Source organism: Pseudomyrmex gracilis, unplaced genomic scaffold (assembly GCF_002006095.1).
Source record: "Pseudomyrmex gracilis isolate BER0280 unplaced genomic scaffold, ASM200609v1 scaffold_190, whole genome shotgun sequence".
Classification (NCBI taxonomy): Eukaryota; Metazoa; Arthropoda; class Insecta; order Hymenoptera; family Formicidae; genus Pseudomyrmex; species Pseudomyrmex gracilis.
In genome coordinates this window covers 221660-245417 of record NW_018020774.1, presented here as the reverse complement: position 1 = coordinate 245417, position 23758 = coordinate 221660, and the positions used below count along the sequence as shown (strand labels likewise).

Below are 23758 nucleotides of genomic sequence, written 5' to 3'. Positions count from 1 at the left end.
GAAGATTCAGTGATACTAAGAAATTTGACACGCATAATATGATGTTTTTTTATCCATTACAAATATATACACACGTGTGTATGTATATACTACACATTGAAAGGTTAAAATAATTAATACATGAGGAAAGATTAAAATGATTAATAATTAATGATATACATCTACTTATTTATTTCAATTTGAATCTATTATATGTACACGTTTTACACAGAGTGTAGCTGAATATATTATAACAATATTACATACACACATATACAATATAAAAAATTCTCTTCCGAATTTATATAATGTAATATTATGAATTTATCATGAGCTTTGCGTTAGAAAAGTCTTTAAGTATACATATATATAGTTATTATATATGATTATTTATTTACTTATTATATATAATTATTTCTTTGTAATAAATATAAATATTGCTTTTCCAAAAATAAGCAGCAGCTTTTCAGACTTACAGTTATTATTCAAGGTTTTAAAATGCGACAAAAGATGTTTTCGAAAGTACCAAACCAATTAAAACTATACACAGCCCTGAAACACTCATTAGCATTATCGCGCTAAGAGTGTTCTATCAAGTTTATGATAGAACATTGGCTAAAGTACATACTTAACAAACACTTTTTATAGCAACTTCTTCACAAGAACATGGCCTTTTAACATCGATACGTTTCTCATAAAAAATAAGTAATTGCTTGAACATAGTTTGAATTGTGTACTTTCAACAATTACTTCAACGTAGATTTACATTGAAGCTCCACATAAATCATTTTGAGTTCGCTTTAGTGTTAAGCCTTGAAATAAACTCCATCGCTTGATTGTCACCCTTTCGATGCTCCAATGCGCGAATGACGTCCGTACCTGCAAATCAATTTTGAATCACGGCTACTGGAATTTGACGAATAATATACGTATTTGCTTAAATTATAGTTCACAGTTATCTTTACACAAACTCACACACAAATAATGACATCATTACAATACGTACTAGTTTTGGTTGGACGAGAAAGTTTCAAATGAACTTGGTCTAAAATTGCAAAGTCAGTATTTGTTCCAGAGGTAGGAATCTTGCTGAACGGTAGGAAGGCTTCAGACATAAATCTCGATCTGAGAAAGTCTTTGTCCTTTATTTCGAATGCCACTATAGCGTCTTCCACGGCTCTTTGTTCCGGAGTAAGAGAACTAAAAATGTTATAATTATTTCACAGAATATACCATTTTCAACTTATTTAATATGTTACAGTTATATTATAATTATATTATAATTATCACGTATTTTACTAACATGTTAAACGTTTCGTCAAAAAGAGGAAAAAGCGTTTCTTTTTGTACGTGTGTTTTCGGCGCTTTGATATCAGCGAACTTTTCCTCGGGTAACAATCTGATTTTGACGTAGGAATCGCACTTGCCTGCAACGAATACAGTGAACACTTGTACAAAACACTGTGATTATTGGTATATACCTGAAAAAGCCCAGTGTGAACATTTCCATGCACAGTGAAGGTGACAATCACTGCTGATGCAATAAGTTCTTATCGATGAGATTCAAAAATTGTGATCTAAATTAGACGCTAGTTAATGTCGATATTTGCAATCTCTAGTAAGTCATCATTAATAATAGTTCTTCTTATTTGCAGACATAGATTTATTATCTCACATTTATGTGATAAGAATAAGTTTCAAAAAAAAGAACCTCATAGACAAGATTAACAATCAAAATAACCGACGTCAATACTCCGTGCTAATATTTAATCTTTATGAGCTAGGAAGACTATTGTGTGTTCATTAAAGGCTATTTCTCTACTTGTATAAAAAACTTCAATAAATTCCGTCCGAGCCATGCATTCCCAAAACGCTATTTTCGCGAGAGCAGGCAAAATAGAGAATTTAGCAAATAATTGTACAACAGTACATGTGATGTATTAAAAGGAACTTTGCTCTAGATTTGTTTGTTACATACTTGTCTTCCCTTCTTTCAGTCTTTGTTTAGATTTTGAGTGCAGTTTGCGCTCGAAAGTAGACAGCTTGCTTATAAAATCGCCTATAAAATCGAGAACAAAAAAATGATCATTCCTTCCCTCAGATTCCGCGATTGATTGCACCATCGATTAAACGTATTACATTAAAATTGTATTTTTGTAAAAGAAACTTCTTTTTTTATATATATATAGCGCATTATCAATCATAATCGTGATTAGAACATGATTATATATCAACTAATTGTATTTTTTTTCTGACTGTTTAACTAATAAAAACGCGCGCACATCTTTTTTTCTTGGCTCCTTCATCTGATAATAGTTTGGTTGCTTTTTTCGTAATAGTTTGTCTTTGTCTCGTAGATATTAATCACTTTTTCATTAACTAAGTTAATGTTTTATAATTCTTTACAAAAATATTCTCACCATTATTGTCCATGCAATGAAGGTTTCTCGCATTTAGAATCTGTATATTTAACGAATTGTCGATGAAATGCGCTTTAACTGTGATAAGACCGTAAACGGGATTTTCTATTTCCTCTTGTTGTTCAAGACGTTCTTGATGATAGCGATGTATGAGCTCGGCTGTTTCGAGACCGTGTAATTTTAAAAGACGCTCGATTTTCTCTAAGACTTGAACATTCGATGTTTCATCGGCACCGAGGTTGAAGAATCGGATGAGCGTGTGAAGAGTTCGATGCAAATTCGAGTAAAATGCTGGCGGTCGCCGTTTCTGTAAGCATATATCATTTTATGAGACATTAAAACTCTTTTTCGCGATAAACAAGTGTGTGTGTTTGCATTTCACATCAATTTCACCTCCAAATTAGTGTCGACTAGCTCGTACAACGTCTGCGACATGATTTCCCATATCACTAGGAGAACTCTGTTAAAGTTGTCCTCATTGAGATTATCATGTAAAGTTGTCAAGTTAGTGTCTAGATACTGCAATAGACGATCCATTGCGTTGCTAGTCGTATCAATCAATTCGGCACCTTCTATGAGATACCTAAACCGTAAAGAAAAACATTTCTCGTTACACTAGACTGTTGGCTAAATTAAAGAAAATTGAATTACGTTAAAAAAATAAATTTTATTTAAAATGCGCGCCATAGTTTTACATTTGATTCTCTCGACTTTGTATACCTGTTCATTGCAGGAGACATTTTGTTAGCTACGACTTCCATCAAATCTATGATCTTATTCTTTACAGTATCCGCCGCGTTGTCGATAATAAGGTGAAGCGTTTGTCGACAACGATCGGCCTCTTCGTGAGTTCTGTGCTCCCTCAAAGCCTCGACAATATTTTCCAGTCCCAAGTCTTTGGCCAACGGTGCTATTGATATTCTAATATAGTCTATATTATTGATCGCAAAGCACCAAGCCGTTGATATTGTGAACTTTTTCTCGTAAACGCTACTCTGCGACAGTTGTTCCAATTCCGTAGTTATTTCCGCCTTTTTCGCCATCTTGTCGGCGTACGCAATGGAACACTTACAAATATCCTGCGAAAAGAGAATTATTTTAACGTAAATTATTTAAAATTACTTAACGAGTACGTATACATTGTGCACGAAGCAGACTCACATCGATAATCTTTGCTATAAACGTGTAAGAACCTTCAACATCGGGCCACGCTAATTGCGTCCAAAACACTTTAATTTGATAGAATGTCGTTAATGTATCTACAGCACTTGAGCTGTACTGAACGCTACTGTCAACCGCTTGTAAGGTGTCGATCTCGACCGCTCGATCGATACGTTTAAGTGCTTTGTAAACTGCGATGTCAAGCCAGTGCGCGACACCACTTCGGAACCACTCGTAATAATTTTGTATTTTCATATCTTCCAGCTGTCCTTCGGCACAAAGTATCTGACCAAGTCTGTAATCATAAATCGTGTATCGATCAGATAAAAAACATTTAGAATTCTTCTTCACATCAGTATAAATTGTTGCATTCTTACACAGCGTATCTTTGGAGCATAAGATACAGTTCAAAAAGAGTTGTTCCTAAGCTCAACTCTTCATTGTCAGTGCTGTCGACTTCAATTCGCTTCAATCTAGCGCACACATCTTCTATGATAATGGTGCACATGTCGCTAATTCTTTTTTCATACGTAATATACAACAGCCTCGCGTACGGAACGTTGACTCTTCTATAACGATTCGTAAATTACTGCTCATATCAATTGTGTTAATGAAGACAGAATATTACTCGCGTATGTATTATTATAATATAATATAAATCGCGTACACGGTTATAACATATTAGAACATAAATATATCTATTATTTTTTAATCAACTTACTTTATGAATAATTTGTCGTAATTATCAATGGCTTTCTGTAAGTCAGCTCTAATCAATTGAATTACCTTGATATAATATTTGAGCGCATCTTCGTCCGAATCCGTTTCTGGAGAGTTATTGTTTATTATGTGTTCAAACCTTGAACATATTGAAACGCATGTTCGATCGAGCTGGCGATTAAAGTGTACTAAATATAATATATTTGGTTTACTTACCATTCGGCGCAACCTTGTATAATAGTGTATTCTAAACCTTGTAGTACGTCTATTCTAAGACTATCAATTTCGTGAGGAAACCAAGAATACATTTTGACTGGAAAAAGGTCAATATCGTCAGGAACTTTCAGGGAGGATATAGATGATATTATCCTAAAATAACATTAAAGTATATAAATTTGTGTGTGATATTGTGCAATAAATAAATTAACATATAATATTAATAATAAATATGTAGAAATGATATAAATAATATATATATATAAATAATAATATATACAGTCCGTATATTGTTACCCTAAAATAGCGGATAGTTGCACCATGGTGTTTTTATCCTCCAAAGTCAGTCTTCGAATTTTTCGTATACTATTTAAACATGAATACAGTACTTTCTTAGTGGCATCCCAGAAGAGTCTGGTTTCGTCAGCAGAAAACAAACCACCGTCCATTGGCCTGAGTAAATCGATCGCGAGCTTATTGAAAACAGTAAAACTTAATGGATGCTCTTGATGAATCCTGGCATATTCAACCCATTGTGCAAGAGTGAGATTTCTAGCTAGTAAACCACGCTGCGCGCTGTGTTGAAGAAGAAGAGCTTCCGCCGGCCCCGACCAACGACCGCACCAACAGTATTTTTCGATTTTTTCTGTTTCAATCTCATGAAGTAGTAACACTCGCAGCAGGTGTCGATGTTCTTGCGCGGCCACTTGCGCATTATGTTCCGCGCTGAAGGCCAATCGCAGCTTTACGACGCCTCGTCGTTTTGTTTTGTTTTTTTTCTCTAAAGCATACCACATAGTGTGTCCTGTTGTCGGTATATCCTACATAAAAGGTTTTTTTTTTTCACTTTTGGTCGAAATACGTCCGAGATGGACCAATCCGTGGAATACTCTATTTTTTTTTTTTTTTTTTTTTTAGCAAAAAAAGGAAATGTAAAACGTACAAAAATTTCTTTTCTTTAGAACCAATTATTTCCATTACTTTCTTACTGACTGAATCACGGGTTGATCCAATATAATCGCTTTATATACTTTCACCAACATTTTTTTATATGGAAATATAAATGAGAAAAAGAATTACTACAAACGATTAGCATTACCTTCAGCGATATTCGACATCGTCCAATAAATTCGTTATCGTGACTACCTGTCGTGGCAGTTACTGCAATTTCCTTTGCTAATTTAACCAAACCACGAACTCCTTTAACATCCTTGACTTTGCTCATCTTTTCAGGCACGGTTTCAGCAGCGTCAAAGTCCCTAAAAAATGTATTAAATTAAAAAATCAAAATAATTAATTATTTATTATTATTGTTAACAGCATGTGTGCAACTCACCACACTTCAAGACACAAAACGTCGTTTTCAGGATCTTCCAATGGTCTAGATAACATATATAATAGCAATATATATATTTTATACACATAACTCGTAAAAACATCAATAAAAATGTTAGTTAAATTACAAAGTGTCCGTTTTTTTATTAAGATAAAGAATTGGATATTTTTCTTACAATTCAAAATGTTCTTCCCAGACGGGGCTAAGAGTGCAGGTTTTTACGGCAGTGTTATATCTTCTAGTAGGCGCCGATTCGAGGTAGAGAACACAGAAGGGATCACTTTTACCGTTGGAATCTTTAGACACCAGTTCTTTCGCTTCAATTACTTCAACATTGAGATGCAATTCTGGTGGCTAAATACATACGACACATTGTTTTAAAAACGCAATATACAGGCTAGAATCTTTTAGACTTAACTAAATCACTTTGTATAATTAAATACTATTTTTATACATATTAAACCAAGAATACTCGCGTGAGATATATATTACTTCAAAAATATAAAAATGAAAGCGTACAATGTTTCGATATATTTGTTATTGTTTACTTTTATAAACAATGACAAAATCTGTATCGAGAATCACTAAATATAATAAAATAAACAGCAATTCTTTTTATATAACATAGCAATATATTGTTAATAATAACAACAATTTTTAAATCAGGATGATATATACCTTACGCGACTGTTCTCGCGAGTTAAGATAATTATAGAGATAATTACTTCAAGATTTCGCGTGTGTTCCAATACTCTCTCGTGCGTTTCGTTATCGACTTTAAAAGCATTTTGTAAATGATTCAACAAAGTTTCCTCGCCGCACTCTTTGGAAACGTCAAAACCGATTTGATGTTGTGTCATATACACCAGGGCAGCATAAAGTTCTTCTATCTATAAACAGTAATATAATTATAATTATCTACAGTAAAACAGCAAGACTCTCGTTTTACAAGACACATGTATACATGTGAACGATAAGAGATAATATAATCTGCCGAATATATTTTTTATGCGTTGCTTTGTTTGAATTTCGGATAATGTTTTTTTGCCGGATACATTATTTATATGTCACGACAAGTAGACAGTCGACTGATAGTGCAATAATGCTTTAAGCACGATGTTTATTGGGAATATCATTTGCAGAGTACAAAGTCTTCTAAAATGTATATTTTATGCATTTAAATTGCACGTAAATAAAGTAGTTTTCTGAAACACTTAACAGCATGTCTGCGGAATGAAAGTGACTTAATTTACTAAAATATAATATGTGTGTCTGAAATTAAACAATTCTACAAACTCTCTCCTTCACAACCGTGAAGATAATTCAGCCTGTGATGATAAAACTTACCGTCATAGACTGCAGGAGCGCGTTAGTTCTGCGTTCAATTTCAACTTTAGGTATTCCGCAAAACGTATTTCTCATGCGATTGAGGGTAACCGCCCGTAAGGACGAATTTGTGCTCACCATGTTGAGCTTCATACGCACAGTTGAACACTTCTCGAAATTACATATAAACACTACTGACATTACTGAGATAATCACGCACTCAATTACGCATTTTTGAATTCTTTACACACTATGATACTTCTTATCCGCGCCTAACACTGTCATTGTTGTAAACTACGATATGTTTTTTTCATATTTTATGTGCACATACCAAACTGAAATCCCGTTCAGTCAGTAAGCGCAAGTACAATTTTTCTCAAACTATTTGTTTCCAACAGTCGCGAAGACGATGATAAAGTAGATCTAGAGAAGAGGAATCTAGAGCGACACGACACTGACCCACGGAGACGTAAAACAGAAGATCATGTTGTTAACTCTGAGACACTAAGAACAATGATGTTCATGCATCAGCGGTTCTGGCCTGAATCAGACGTCAAACTTGTTCACGCCGCATGTTCGTACAGTCGTGTGAAGACGAGAAATTCTGTGCACTGATTTCCGTCGATTCACATTCGACGAGAGAGGGTGGAAAGGCGAGCAGAAAAAAATATTGTTTTTGCCAAAATTAAATTTATTGTTTAAAATTTTATATGCCGACACGATTGCACTTTGTGAAGAGAAAAAACTGAACTTTTATCACACATGCAGTCGATGCGAAATTCATTGCGGTATTAAACTTGGTCGCGGTCAAAGGTACACTTCCACGACGGCCACGACCTTTCTTATCGGCAACACACGAGTCATCGCATATTTAATCGTGCATAATTGACAGTCGTCATCGATTAAAACACATATAAATCATAACACTAAAAAAAGTGCGATCCACATGGTGTATATAAACGTTTATTATTTCACTCCTCAAAATTTTGAAATTTAATTGCTGGTGTCATATTGGTAAGTTTTTATTCTAATTATATTTTGTCTTATCTTATTTTTGTATATATAGTATATTTTTTGGCAGTTTAAAGTTTTGACGTAATTGATAATAAATTATTCGTATAATATTCTCTTTAGCACGTGCAATATTAAAAGAGTTGTTTTCCTTGTGAAGATAACTTTTTAACTGAGTACTTTTAAATGATACTTATTTATATTGCCGAATATTAATCAGCATGTTCTCAAAACATGTTCTCGTATCGACGAAAAGTAAGGAAATTTTAGCTAAGTAATAAAAATGTTGGATGTTGGTAAATATTGAACTATATTACATCATCATAATACGTTTAGTTATCAAATTAAAACGTGAATTGGAAGATGAGAGATCGCTATTATTTCTCGTTATATAAACATGATTAATAATGCTCTTTATCTTACACAAACGTACTTATAACTGTTTTGACAATGAGATGATTGGTATTCTGTGACAATATATATTTAAAAAACTTAATTAGATACATGTACCACCAATTTTATATCAAATTAAAATTAAAAACATATTTTGTTTTTTCATATTTTATGTGCACATACTCTGTCGCTTACAAATTTTCATTTCTAATAAAGTCAATAATTTCTACAGATACTAAAACAGACCAGAATTAGGACATAGCCTTCAGTATCAATGGCACATACCTTTAGTTGCCAAGAATAATTGACTCTGACAGTGAGTTTACTGTCTCTGCTATATTTTGCCATTCAAAACACCAGTTATTTTAAGAAAATAAAAAAAATTCACCAGAATCATAAACTTATACTTAATATACGCGATGTTAATTAACATTTTACTACATTGTAAATATAGTTTGCACTTTAGCTTTTAAAGAAAGATTTAAAAACGGAAATATCCTTAGAAAACAGGAGGAAACTATTGCAGCGAGTTTGCGTTTATATGTTCAAAAAAAAGAGCTAATAAATCTGGATACAAAAGAAATGTGCCGTATCCCGTTTAAAACGATTCACAGAACAAGTACAACTACAATGCGTTCATACGTTCGCCCAATTGCGTCCAATGAAAGTTGATATACCGACAATTAGTTCATTGGCTATCAAGGCACATCAAGATGCCGTTATATGATAAATGTAATACGTAAATATATAGGTATGTCTTTGTCCTTCGTACTTGTCCTTGCTTAATTTTCGTAGAATTATGCAATTTTGAGCCGACTGTATTTTGTCCAACTCTACGCCCACTGTAGCACACCACGATTCTATTTTTTACCGAGGATGAGATTTCGTTTAAGAAAATACGTCGTTGTCGTAACGTTATAACGATCGTAAGAGATTTTCTATTACTGTCGAAATATTAAAATATTAAAATACTTTCTGCATGATATGGTAATCCTACATGCGATAAATAAGTATATTATTGCGTTTTATAAACTCACACTATGATACTTGGAAAACGCGTGATAAAATATACTACGTTACGATTCGATTTGTTTTTAACATTGTCTCTGACAATTTGCCAGTTTTTCGAGAGACTTTCAGAAGAAGAAGAGAGCTTAACCTAGTTTCCTGTGTATGTGTGTGTAGCGATTTACTTTTATAACTTCTTAGGTATACCACTAAAAAAATGTTGTAATTTTATAACTATTTAATTGAATAATTTATAGAAAAAATATATTAGATTATATCATGAATAAATTATTCAATTCGCACAAATTGCTATTGCGTCAATCAATATTTATTATTATGTTTTATATTGAATTATTTAATATGTGTTATATTTTGAATTATTTAATCTTAAAAAAATTTTTTATTTTATAAAAACTTTAATTTTAAAATATATCTATTACAAACTTTAGTTTTTTAACCTTTTATATGTTGAGTGCTTATTAATAATCTGTGATAATAACAATAACAGTATTGCAATTTAATAGCAATGAAGCACAAATTCTGTTTCAATAATGTATAATTATTTTTTTTCTGAATGGCACAAAATCACAGCACATAGTAAACTAAACTTTATTTCATCGATTAGCGTCCTTGGAGTGCACACTGTTTTCGAACCCATCTCTCAAAAATCTTCTTAAAAACTTGACTAACAAACTAAAATAGACTAATAAGTTTTCACTATACTTTCACTTCACCGATTAGCTAAATCACTCACTCACAATCAAACGTGCAGCATACAAACACGCGGCTACGTTCACATTACATTGTGAAATTAAAAGCTCCGAACGCAGACATAAATGTGTACGATAAAGATGCTTGACGATCCAATTAATTGAAGATCGATAATTAGCGATAAAACGAATAGAGATGATCAGGATAACCGGCGTGAGAAGACGAGACAGGAACTTGACGGAGGCGAGCTTCACACTGCCAGGAATAGATAGGACCGACGGATCATCGTATGTCGACTAGACGACTTGTAGTAGTGCAACGTTTGTATGTACATTTGCTAACGCACGAACACGTGGGTCCCATTTCAGATTGAGTTTAACTGCTCGATTAAGCATAAGGCATATAACAACCCGGCGCGTGCAGACAACAGTTTATACTTTACATATATGGTAAATATGTCACATTGAAGAGATTGTGAAAACAAACCTTTTCTATGTATCTTATAATCGAACTATTTCACTCGATCGAAATTTATTGGAACATTCTATTTTGCGTTTATGATACTGCAGAAGCATACACGAAAGCATGAAAGGAAATATTCACTACGAGATAACGAGAATTTCTCGCAATCAATTTAATACCATACTGCTATCTACATATTAAAGAGCAATACACACATCTTTAAAATCGAACAAATAATAATAACACGTGCTTATAAAATGGTTTTCAATTTAATTTTCAACTTACACATTTTTCCTCCTTTTTCTCGCATTTAACGAAAAACGGTTCGTCGAATTTAGTTAATTGCATTATTTCATAGTGAAATAAACAAATTCGATGACGCGATTCAAATTTCTAAGGAAAACCATGACAGCGCGCAGCGTTTCGTATGGCAACGCGCAAGGAGATGTCTCGTTGAACTACCCTTCATACTTTGCGTGTGGTCGAAACCTTTGGAAAAATCAATATCACAAACGATCGTTACAATCACGTGGCAGGATATGCAGTAATATTTAGAAGATATAAAGTTTCGATGTGGCAATATGAATTATGAATTAAAAGACTTGATTGTAACACGCGATCGTGAGTATAAATTTTGCAAAACGTTTTTTTTAATATAACAGATTTATAAAAAAGCTAGATATTTATATACATATAAAGATATGAATTTATAATTGTTTTTTTATATTGAAAATTCCAACTTTTACATGAAAAAAGAAATTTTGCTGTTGCATGACAAGCAAGAAAAATTTGTTTACTGAGATTTTTTTCGTCAACAAAATGTTTTGTTGGCAAAACATAAATTCAATAAGCTTAGCTTGCTGGTCTATAGTACCTATTCTTTTGTTATTTTAGCAAGTTTTTTTTCGTGTTTGTAAATTAATTTCAATATACACGTATATATAACAATAGAACCAAATTATATTTTTGTAAACTTTAATGACATTTTTACAAGAATACAAAATATGGTTATCACGCTTGAAGTCACTTTCCCATTTCGACACGTCTGTTTTGGATCAAGCACAAGATGTAAGTATAACATAAGTATACGTATGTAAAATTTGTCCCAAATTGTACACAGAGCCGTTTTAATCTCGAACAGACCACCCGTTATTTATTGACGCAAATCGTGAACTATGTGGTATTAAGCTACTCGAAGTATTTCCAGGCAACACATGTTAACGCTTTATATATACGTAAGCTTGTTTATATATATATTGTTTGTTTATATAAACATATATAATTTGTTCTCTGGCTGAAAGTAGTGTGGATAATAGATATCTAGGCTTATGTAACGAAACAAGCTGAAGTAGAAACTTTCAAATAAAATATGATAATATCGTTTATTTGTCGATGTTTGATATACCGACAATAAAACAAAATCCATTCAATTGCAAATATCGCATATGAAGTGTTTACACATAAAGATTTTTAATTCAGTGGAAAATATACTTACGTTTAATCCAATTGATTCAGCTAAGAAATTTCGAGCATGCTCATTTTCGTCTCTGTCGCTGTCAGTTTCCAACAAAGCCTCAGTTGGTTCATCGATGACGCTTCCCGCTTCACTTATAGTATCTTCTTCTTCTTCTTCCTCTTCCTCTGCTTCATTTTTCTTTTTTGGAAGCGGACCTTCCGCTTGTTCTTGAGCGCGAGCTTTTTCAGCGAGCAGAGTGCCGAGATTTTCAAAGAAGCCGCCATCCGATTCTTGCAGCCTACAAACATTCACATCATTTCAAATTAGTAAGCAGTTTCTCTCTACTTACGTGTTTTGCCCGTCTACTGTAACATATCTTTTTTTTATATCTTCAACATATAAGTTTTTTATATCTATAAAACTTTTTCTGCATTTCATAAAATCTCGAAAAATTGTACAAAGCATAAAACTACTTTTATACACTTATTATGTAATAACACAACATTGCATTGAACTTCTCACGCAGTTTTAACAATGTCATATGTGATTGTAAATGAATATATGTCACGTGTTGTAGGTGCTTTCAAGTAAATAATTTCACTATTTTTATTATACGAGAAATTACTGTTTATTATAAAATCATAGAACACACATTTGTCTCGATAAGACACTTGAAATAAAACGATTATGTGTCATATGAGTAAAACGCTGAAAGTAAAACGCTGAAGTAAAACGCTGAGCGAAGAAAAAAGAGAAAAAAACGAGAAAAATATACAAAAGAGTTCATGAAATAATATACTGTGAATAGTGCGTACAAATCACTAAAAAAGCATGTTTCCGAAGCGTTGCATGATTTGCTCACAAAACAACAATACTGATGTGCTAAAACACAACATACAAAACCTTTAGTTTCAGCACAAGAGATTGCACACACCATAAAACTCTTTATTTCACCTTTTATTAATATAGTTGAACGCCGCGAATTTCCAGTAACCTCTGGCGACAGTCATTTCTTTTGCTTCTGGATTTTGCGACATTCGCAAAGCGGCGATCGCATAGTAAGGATGTTTCTCGTCCAGTTTTGCGAAATGTGCCATTTTCCCGTTTTTAGTCCTTTGGCAAACACATAACACGTCTTCCGATAAAACGTTACACAGAGGAAAGCTCACGTTACGTTATCAGAAAAAAATATGTTCTCAAAATATATCACATTAATTTGTTTAATTTTGTCTTTGAAAACAACACTTTTTTTTTATGTGCAAGATCAAACTTGTAGAACTCGATGATCCGACTGAATAGTAAACTAGAACTTATGCTCACATTTTCCGAGACGACTGTTTCTTTCAAAAATCGGCAGATTATTTAAATAAATTATGATTCTCGAACAATTCGAGAAAACGAAATTTTAAATGTTCAAAACAAAAAGTATTCGGTTTCGTGGTTTTGCTTACACTGAATGTCGTAACACTGTGCTCCGATCATATAAACCGGAACTTAATTGCTCTTTCCTCATACGTAAATGGAATCTCACACGGCGGCATGAGTTGTCAGAGATTCCCACGACTGGGGATTCTGACCTACGGTTTTCTCGCAAAATTAAATCGTTTCGTATCAGATTTCACAGAACAGTGAACAATTCGAATTCAACTTGGATACAGAACAGCCTGTTTCTTTGCACGCTAGATAAGGACTCGATTCAGAAAGCAAATAAGAGATCTGCGATTAGTAGGAGGTATTAGGATCTCTGCGAGACCTACGCTTATATCAATATTCTGCAGCAGAAACGTAACTAGAATTTTTGTTACCTGTAACATACATTTGCAATTTCTTTGCTTAAAACTTGCGCATTTATGTAATTTAAAAAAATTCTAAATATACATATAATTAAATTATATGTAAAATTTTTTTCTTATACGTATTTTGATCAGAAAATAAATGTTCAACATAACGTTTTCAACATAACGTTGATTAGTCTATCTGTAACTATACCGTATTGACTTACGTATCGACTTACGCGCAATATCTGATACATAAACTTTACGATCAAGAGATAAGTGCAAATTAGTTTACACTTTAGACGTGTGGGATTTACCAAATCAATTAAGCTAATTACAAAAAACGATTTCCGTATTTGCACAAAGAGAGAAAAAGCAATGAGAGAACAACTTATTTTAACTTATTTCAGATAATGGTATTTTATAATAATCTAAATGATATAGTAAATAATAATATAATAAAATAATATAAATTCACATTTCTTTATTTACTTTATCTACTATGCGTCTTGCGCTGCAAAGTTCAGAAATAATAAAACGAGAACGTATGTTCCCGAATTACGAAGTAGAAAAAGACAAAAAAAGTAGTGTGACTTGCGTCACTGCTATGTTTCTTTTTTTTTCGAAGCAAAGCGTTGCATCTTCTCTTGTGAGCTTCTTTTATTTTTAACTCAAGAACAATGTGATTCAACGACATGCCATTCGAGTATTGGTGGTTGGTGATTTGTTGTTCGACAAACAAATGTTTGTATGATTTTATTCTTTCTTTTTTTTCGTTATCTACTTTTAACGCTTGCGGTTCATTTATCTAAATCGATGATTTAATATCGTTTTTTCTCGTCTTCCTCGTAACATCTCGTTCTTTCCGATCGAAATCTGGGAATTCCCTCGACTATTTCAACATGATGCACGCGATATTTTTGTGGTTGTGTATCGTCTAATTGTAGGGAATACGATGAAAATAGAAATAAGTATAAACTGGAGCTCACGAAAAAGTGTGTCATTAGTTTGAGGTGTACTTAATTCACATCTACTATTTGACTGTATAAAATAGATTTCAAAACCAATTATGTACACAGAAAAATTAAACTATACATACTTTATATATATAACATATATATAACATGTACAAAATAATAATATGTACAAAATAATATAAAATTATAAATAATATAAAATTATGAATTTATGAATTTATGAATTTATGTACATACGTACATATATATGTACATATCGAAAAATCGCGATACATACAGTACAATCAGTATGTCATTTATTAATCGGATTACACCTGACCAAATTCCTTCGCACGGATAGTTGATTTCATGTCCCTCACGCAACGTCTGCAGTTAATTATCTCTCACAAAGACGCTGGGAGGCAATCATGAATCATATAGTGTTGCACACCGACCTTGAGCGCTAGATCTGGTGAAACGGCACGTATATGTGTACACGCCGTTTCACAGACACACCTATATGTTTTATATATACATATAATGTTTGAGCTCAATACACATGTAACGACACACACGTGTTAACTTCTCTTTTGAATATTACTTAGTCTTATTCTATTAATAGATCCTACACGTACACGCAATTTACTTTAATTTGGTATTACATATTACGTTTTTAAATAATAAGGATGCACGTAATTGTCACATTGCATATTTAAAAAGTGCTTCACAATATTACCTCATTCTTATTAATATGCATGTACTAATCTGTCTTTCTTCTTCTCTTTTTCTCTTTCAAGTTGAATATTATGATATATGTCATCATGTATGTGAGATTAATTTCCTATCACGCATGTTTCTTCGCGATAATTACAGTATTAGTAACATCTCTTAATCTCATTGTATTACAATTTAATTTTTTAACATTTTAAACACTGCATATGTGTGTTATTTTTAATTATTCTAACAATAATTTATATATTCTTACAATTTACAACAATATATAATCAAAGATATACATGTGTTACGCATCATTAAGAATCGATATAAGAAACGTCGAAACGTGCATGACGCGGACATGTTTCTTTACCTGATCTCATGCTCGGATTGTTCTTGTTGCTCATTTTCTTTTGCCAGGTTCTCTTCCACAATCTTTTGGTAAAAGTTTTTCCACATGACTTCCTCATCCATTTTCACAGTTAATTTCTTTAATTTTGTCTTTAGCAATAAATAATACGTATGTGTGTGTAACACTTTTTGTGTAATTCTATATTTTGCAAAATATGCACCGTTGTCTGCTTCGTTTACAATTGTATTTAATTAACAATGTCTATTGTATAAAACATTTTATATACATATGTATATGTATTTTAATCGCGCACTGTCACAACGAGATTATTTGTCACTTGTATTGAGATTGTACATGATGGAAAAGTTGACATGTGTTTCACAACAACAATATGCCGGCGGGCGTTAAGACCAATATAGCTACGAAAGGTACGAGTGGTACGACTGTATAAGCATTCCGTCCCATTTTTACTCACGAATGGAGGATTGATCATTTACTCGTACTTATTGAACATCCAGTAGATGGCACCTGTTGTCAAGCAAGTGTATCTCTTGTTCAGAACATATTTTACAAAGCTGTATATTTTTAATAACTACTTTTAATTTTGCAAATGTTACTTTTATGATTTCTTAAAAAGATTCTATTCTTCAAAACCTATCTTAGAAAAAAAAAATATTTTCCTCTTTAAAAAAGTAATAATATAACATTTTGTAGAAAAAAATGATATGAAAAAATGTCATTCAACTGTAATAATTTCCTTATTTCTTTGTATCTTATTTATTCATTTATGTTTTAAATTTTCTTATAAGTCAGAATTAAAAGATCAAAAATATGTTGAATATGTCACGTGCTTATATATTTTTTCTCATCAACATCAGATATTGATGTACCAAATAGAGAAGTAATAATTGAATAAAGAAGTTTCATTAATATACATATACAAGAAATGTTTTATTCGTTCTTTATTCTTTTATCTGTGACTCTTATCTTTCACAGTTGTGATGTTAGACTACTTTAAATAGTCAGTCGCGAGTCAGTCACGAGATGCTATATAGTTGTGTGATTCACATTCGCGGAGTTTATTCTGCCGTCTCGATGACATCACCTCTGTTATGCAGGTGATATTTTTCTCCCGCAAATACGTCAACAATTAACGTCAAAGAATTATTAACGCAAACAATGTAATCTATGCGCATTTTACACAATTTAAAAGTTGTTCTGATTTGTGCCGCATAAAAATTTACTGTAACAAGGAAGTATCACGTTGTCTTCAAAAATAAAAAACAAATAATATGTTTCATATGTTTTTAACCGAAAATTTATATTGCAAGAGCAAAACTAATTGCTACTAAAGCACTGATATAATGGAATATATAATAAGCAACACACTTTGTGGAATAACGAGCACATAAAACATTTGATGTCACTCTGCGTCAACAACACGATGATTGTTAATATATGAACATCAATTTTATATTTCTTGCGATCCTATAATTCATCGTGAGCAACCGGCAAAAGTAACGCACACTTTATTAACAATTTTAACGAGAAAATGAGAGAGACCACAGTACCTCTCTGCATGGAATTGATTCCTGGCAAACTACTCACACTGGTGTCGCGATCGTTGCAGTGCATGAACGCAGACGCGTTGCGTCGCCATTCCGCTACATACTGCAATTGTATATCTATAGATATACGAATATATGTATAGTATATATATATATATATATATATATATATATATATCGTTAATAACGCTTAACTATTAATTATGTTTCATGTGTTTAGTTACAATTTCACAACTATTAACTGTAAAAAAACAAAATATTTGCGTTAAAATATATACATGTATACATGTATATATGTACACATTATATATATATAATAATAACAATTATATATATATATTGTTGTAAAAAATGTATAAAAATTTTCCACTATGTTTTCTGAAAATAACTTTGCAAATTTTTATTATATTCTCAATCGCCAGTGTGTAATAGGTTTCCGAATCCTCACAATAATTACACACTAAGTAGCAATAAAAGTTTGATTATTACGCATGACAAATGAATTTCAAATTATTACAGTTTATTGTGGCATAGATCACGTTTAATCTTGACATTTTTGCGATACCGTAAATAGTGATAGTATCAGCGCTTGTCTCGTCTTTAACGTTTATGAGATAGCCGCTTGTGTCTGACATTTACAGTCATGGTAAAATGGATAGTCGCACTTTACATATGCCCGTTTGCATCGTATTACTACACAGTCAGGAAAAATGCACGGAGCTATCATTATCCTCTATTTCGTTGGTATGCAAAGCACTATAAAAAATTACATACTTATTAAATTCTTAATAACAATAGCATATACATATAATGAGACAAAATTAAATTTTTTTTATCATTAGTTACTTATATTATTATAATTGCATTTAGTAATAGACATACATAATAACATTAGAAAAACAATAATCATGTTGATATTACTCTCGTTATGTCATTTACACATATAGTAAATTTTCTAGTTGAAACAATAGGCGGACATGCAACACATGTAACGCCAGCAAAAATTATCGGAGGACAACCAATCGACATAAAGCATCGACCTTTCATGGTTAATATTATTTTTTATGCTTATATATAAACAATATATAATACATATAAATAATTTATATATAGTGTATATCATTCATATTAAAATCTTCTTAAAATATATATATATATATATATATTTGCAGCTCTCTTTGCATAATTCACAAGGATTTCTGTGTGGTGCCAGTATATTAAGAAAGTCATGGAGTATTACTGCTCTTCATTGTTTGTAATAAACTATATATAATATTATGAAATAATAATTCCTGTTATATTTAGTAATTTTTTGCATATATCGTCATACAATTATGTTAAAACTAATTTGATGGCAAATTTACAGATTTGAAATCTAAAATCTATCTTTTGTAATTTTGACGTCATAAATCCTTAGGGATACAACATCGCCTACAAAATACTATGTACGAGCTGGATCCAATAAAACGAATACAGGAGGATCTGTGCATAAAGTAACGAAAATTTACGTGTACAATGATTCATATATATCTTCGTTTTCAAGTGTGCCATATCACGATATCGCACTAATTAAAGTAAGCCCACCATTTTGTTTCTCAAGAAACATTGCACCGATTCGTCTGCAATTTTTATCGACAGAACCACGTTTATTGTTTATTAGTGGTTGGGGACAAACTGAAAAAGTGAGGCGCTCAAATTGCACACGTAAAATTTGATGTTAAAAACATTTAGGTTAAAAAAACCTAAAACTTACGTACATGACTGCACATATCGTCAATTTATTATGTAATAATAATTTATAGGAAAAGAAAGCCAAAACTCTCATGAGTGTTCGAGTTCGGCATGTTCCATACGAAACTTGCATTAAAACCAGTTCAATATATGCAAATCTCGTCAGAAAAGACAATCATTTATGTTATGGAACTAGAGGACATGATGCCTGTTACGGAGATTCTGGTGGACCATTGACCAGTTGGAGAACACTGTTTGGTATTGTATCTTTTGGTGTCGGCTGTGGAAAAGTGACTGGTGTCTATGTCAAAGTATCATATTATCAAACATGGATTAGAAAAGTAATATTAGGAAAACTATAAAATTACACATGTAAAATAAATGAATGTTTTCTTTTCTGTGATTAGTTATTGTAGCTTACTTATATTTTTTTGTTTTTGAAATTTCTCATGGATTACTTGTTAACAATGTTTGATAATGCACACGCAATTACACACACACACACACACATTTATTAAAAATATAACAAAGTGCTGCGTTATTGTTTAACTTGTAAATTACAGTAGTCAGAAATTTAATAAACTATCTAATAAAATGTTTGGATTCATGTATTGTTGAACGTATGAACAAAAAAATTAACGTAGATAATATTCGACAAATATCGCGTCACTGAAAAAGAGCCTTGTGTTGTTATCCGGGAAAGTACTGTTTCCAACAGAATAGGCACAAAAGGCATATCGAATCACGGAGTCATGAACCCTTCTGCGTTCAGGTTCGGTGCGTGCAGGAAGTCTACCACATACACGCGCTACGCAAGAGTATTGCACACGCGACGCACGTAGCGTTTGGTTCGTGTAAAGCTGAACAATAGGTACACCGTGACCACATAATGTGCGTGATAAATATTTAGCTGTATGTGATAATGATAATTATTTCTAGCTTATAATGATTGTTTTTGAACTATAACAAGAGAGAAAAACAAATCAGGTGTCTTTATATATATCTTTAAATTTTTTTACTACGTGATTCTTACGTGATGAAACAACAGATTATTTGTTTAATATCAACGCGGTGTAATACGTGATGCTACGGATATATAAAAGCGTATTTCTATTGTTAACATTTACAATCCATAACATTGTATAATCAGAAATGAAAAATATTAAAATTAATAGCTCATATAATTAATTAACAAATGTCTTTATGTTCTTTGCGGTTTTTTATTTTATTCCATAATAATTAACATTTTTTTCTCCTAAAGTTTTATAAGCTATGACTTTTTTCTTTGGCTTGTAAACTTATTTAATAAAATTAAACTTATTTAATAAAACTACCGAAGAGTTAAAAAATTGTATGGTAAAACTTGTATGAGACAGGTGAAAAATATTGCGTGATTACGTAGTCTTTTGCTGTTTACTTGATCATACACAAGAATGACTCATCCGTTTCCCTGAGTGAAGTGAGCCACTACCAGATTATCCGTTCGCGCTTCTAAGGGTCTTTAAACTCCCCTGCCACGTGCAATCTATCGAGTGTCTTTGCAGAAGACCGTGAGAAATGCAGACCAACCCGTCACATTCGACAAAAACGGTGTCTTTGAACATATCTTCTAAGACAGTCTTACGGTTTTATGTCGCGTAATGATGTGACTATCGCGCGTTTTTATTTTTTTATTAATGTACTATTTTGTTAGTAAGTTGAGAAAGCGCTTTTAATCATTACGACAACTTTCCTTTTCAATCATAAAATAAACATTTTTATTTTAGAATACTTGTTTAAAAAAATTAACAAGCGCATAAAGAAGTAAAAATTTTTACTTTTTTATTTTTACTTTTACATCTGTTTTTCTAAAACAAAAGAATTATATAAGTATAAACATTTATACTCACCTTTTACATGGTAGAGGATAAATTTTAGTGCGAATATTCTTCAAAATCTCACGACGAAGTTTTAAGAACCAAGCACTGCTGCATTTTGGGCTACAGTATTTTCTCGCGGTAGTATTACTTTGCGCACTCTCGACAATCTCCTGATAAGTTATGTATTCCCAATTTGCTTCATTATCTAATAGAACGGGCAATTCTTTGGTTGCTATCAGAATGCAATCCTCGGAATTTGTAGAAGACGAGTGTCCGACGTTAGCCGATGCAAGGTACTTTTTCCGACGAGTATTATCGACGTTATTCGACTCGATCGAAGAGTCAGTCATAATCGATAAATTTCTGTTAGCCAAATATTCTTCTTTACAGACAGAAAATGATGTTAGCATGTTGTAAAATATTTTCTTTGTTATTTTAAATCACTTTCAAGCAAGTTTTTTGCACACCAAATGTTTTTCTTATGAAATCTTAATTTTACAGAATTGATCAATATAGTATTTGAAAGTACTGCCTACTTGTAGATTATCTTGTGTCTCGACATTCGCAAATTTTAAAACACAAACTTCCTTAAACATATTTGCATTTATACACGTGCACTGATGCTATAAACAGTAAAGATTATCTTTTAATATCAATATTAATTTATTTTGATATTGTGCGACTTTGCGTTGTAACACTAGAAATTACTTGACTAAAGTCGTTCATTTTGTATGCGAATCCTACGAAGGAAAAAGTAATACTGAGCAGTTTATTCTCGTGCCACCAAGTACCCACTCTCACTGGGAATGCCAACTGATTATACTCGCGTATTCTAAAAGAGGGGACGTATGACTACTAATAACTTTCTTTTATTAGATGTTAACAAATTATTTCTTTTATCAAGTAAGTAAAAAGATCTTTATTATTAAACTGAATTTTAAAAAAATGTTTGTTTCTAATCTTAGCTTATATCTAAAAACCATATCTCTGGCTTTACCGCAATTGTGATTAAAATATATTCTTGGGAATCCCATGCAATATCCGTTGAAGTAAGATAAAAACCATTGACGATATTGTGGTTTCCGGTAATGTATATTTTTGAGTTTCTATTATCACTTTGATTTTGCATTTGTTCATATCTGTTTCCTGTGTATATATATATATATACACACAGAATTATTTTATAGTAAAATATACATATTATATATAATATATAAATATATAATATATAAAATATATCTATAAAATAAATCTCTATTTTTATATAAAAGCCGGTTAGTTGTTAATATGTTTACAAGTAGTTCAGGGAACGTGAATATTAATTATGTACAGAAAACCGTAAGTATATATACAGGCAACTTCGTATATCGTTCTTACGGAGAAATTTAATTAACCTTACTTGATCTTATAAAGCTATAAGTCGACTCTCTCGTACGTGATGTGCAATAAAAAAGTAACTTTAAGTATACATATCAATATATACAAGTGTTATATAAATATATATATATGTATATATATGTTACGAATTAGTCTATACTTTTTTAGCAGAGATAATTGAGATAAAATATTATTGATTTATTCACCAACATTTGCATCTAATAATAACATATACAATATAAAAAAAGTCGCAACTATTTTTCTAATTTTTGCAATTAAAAGTGGGAATCGTCAAGATATTTGAAAATAGCACTTACTCGATGCTGGACAAATGCAGCAGTGCACGAATTGACTTCTTCGGTATGTCCTGAAGTCTTTCATTGCGATGTTTATCTTCATTTTCGGTGCGTTTCCAAAACCACCACGAGGAAAGCATTTGACGAATATGACAAAATCTGAACTTTCACAAAGAATAAAATGCGTGACTGTAAACGTTTTTCAATCTTATTGTTTTAACACGTTAAAGTACGCAAAACTGTGGAAAAACGATCTCGCGTTTCGCGCAAAAGTATGATTACTGACAACGTCAAAGCATCATGTCGTTATGCAAGAAAATAAAATCTACAGGTGTGGAAACGTAATTGCCAGTAAAGTGCACGTTAGTGCGCATATTAATTACGACTCTTGGTTGAAAAAGAAAAAAATATAAACACAACAATTGCGGACAGCACAATTGCAGGCAAAGTGAATAATTTTAAGTCAAAGTTTTAGCAACATTAGAATAGAAATATTGCTTATGGCGTTTCTGTTCATATAACACGTAAGTATATAATTTACTTTATTATAATTAGACAGATAAAATCTTAATTTTTTAAAAGATAATAATATTAATAAACGTTGAATAAATATCTATAGTACAATATTATTAACAAAATATTTAATGATAAAAACACTTATTTAAAAGACAAGACGTTTTCTTTTATTATCTGCTGCATTTGTGTTATATGTCACGATCTCCTTTAACTCAAAGTTATTATATTTAATATATATATATTCAAGATAGAATATATATTCAAAAGAGACTACGTACAGTGGTAGATGACAGCTTTCTCTCTCTCTCTTTCTCTCTCTCTCTCTCTCTTCTCTTTCTTTCTCGCTCTCTCTTTCTTTCTCTTTTTCTTTTTTTAGTACAGGATTTTTATTACGATCCTTTTTTAGAGTAGAAGG

The 23758-nt window shown here is 31.8% G+C and overlaps 2 protein-coding genes across 10 annotated transcripts; one reads left to right on the top strand and one right to left on the bottom strand.

Annotated features, from left to right (window-relative positions):
* Positions 1–209: 209 nt before the first annotated feature.
* LOC109858128 (protein unc-13 homolog 4B) lies at positions 210–21884 on the bottom strand. Of its 8 annotated transcripts, XM_020435090.1 has the most exons (19): positions 16018–16524; positions 13154–13312; positions 12239–12497; positions 6558–6722; positions 6008–6186; positions 5833–5877; positions 5596–5755; positions 4794–5317; positions 4497–4649; positions 4282–4419; positions 3938–4129; positions 3561–3855; positions 3120–3478; positions 2793–2982; positions 2400–2706; positions 1958–2038; positions 1283–1406; positions 986–1179; positions 211–858 (listed from the first exon to the last, which is right to left on the bottom strand). In XM_020435090.1, exons 1-19 carry the CDS (start codon positions 16116–16118, stop codon positions 764–766), a joined length of 3720 nt encoding a protein of 1239 aa, XP_020290679.1. In that variant the 5' UTR covers positions 16119–16524; the 3' UTR covers positions 211–763. The 8 variants fall into 8 exon arrangements, with proteins under 8 accessions (XP_020290677.1, XP_020290679.1, XP_020290678.1 ...); XM_020435088.1 differs by lacking the exons at positions 13154–13312; positions 16018–16524 and adding an exon at positions 21185–21884 and having other exon boundaries at positions 210–858; XM_020435091.1 differs by lacking the exon at positions 13154–13312 and having other exon boundaries at positions 212–858.
* LOC109858129 (trypsin 3A1-like) lies at positions 16830–20394 on the top strand. 2 transcript variants are annotated; one of them, XM_020435098.1, is made up of 6 exons: positions 16830–17114; positions 18206–18308; positions 18524–18612; positions 18737–18819; positions 18982–19246; positions 19367–20394. In XM_020435098.1, exons 2-6 carry the CDS (start codon positions 18275–18277, stop codon positions 19655–19657), a joined length of 762 nt encoding a protein of 253 aa, XP_020290687.1. In that variant the 5' UTR covers positions 16830–17114; positions 18206–18274; the 3' UTR covers positions 19658–20394. The 2 variants fall into 2 exon arrangements, with proteins under 2 accessions (XP_020290687.1, XP_020290688.1); XM_020435099.1 differs by lacking the exon at positions 16830–17114 and having other exon boundaries at positions 18169–18308.
* Positions 21885–23758: the final 1874 nt, after the last annotated feature.

Bases quoted from the DNA above. Each gene is read 5' to 3' on its own strand.
- LOC109858129 (XM_020435098.1), top strand. From the start codon at position 18,275: ATGCACGGAGCTATCATTATCCTCTATTTCGTTG. The intron at 18,613-18,736 runs GTTAATATTATT...ATATATTTGCAG, and splicing joins TAAAGCATCGACCTTTCATG to CTCTCTTTGCATAATTCACA. The intron at 19,247-19,366 runs GTGAGGCGCTCA...AATAATTTATAG, and splicing joins GTTGGGGACAAACTGAAAAA to GAAAAGAAAGCCAAAACTCT.
- LOC109858128 (XM_020435088.1), bottom strand. From the start codon at position 21,564: ATGCTAACATCATTTTCTGTCTGTAAAGAAGAATATTTGGCTAACAGA. The intron at 5,756-5,832 runs GTGAGTTGCACA...TACATTTTTTAG, and splicing joins GTTTTGTGTCTTGAAGTGTG to GGACTTTGACGCTGCTGAAA. The intron at 1,180-1,282 runs GTTAGTAAAATA...TAACATTTTTAG, and splicing joins TTTGACGAAACGTTTAACAT to TTCTCTTACTCCGGAACAAA.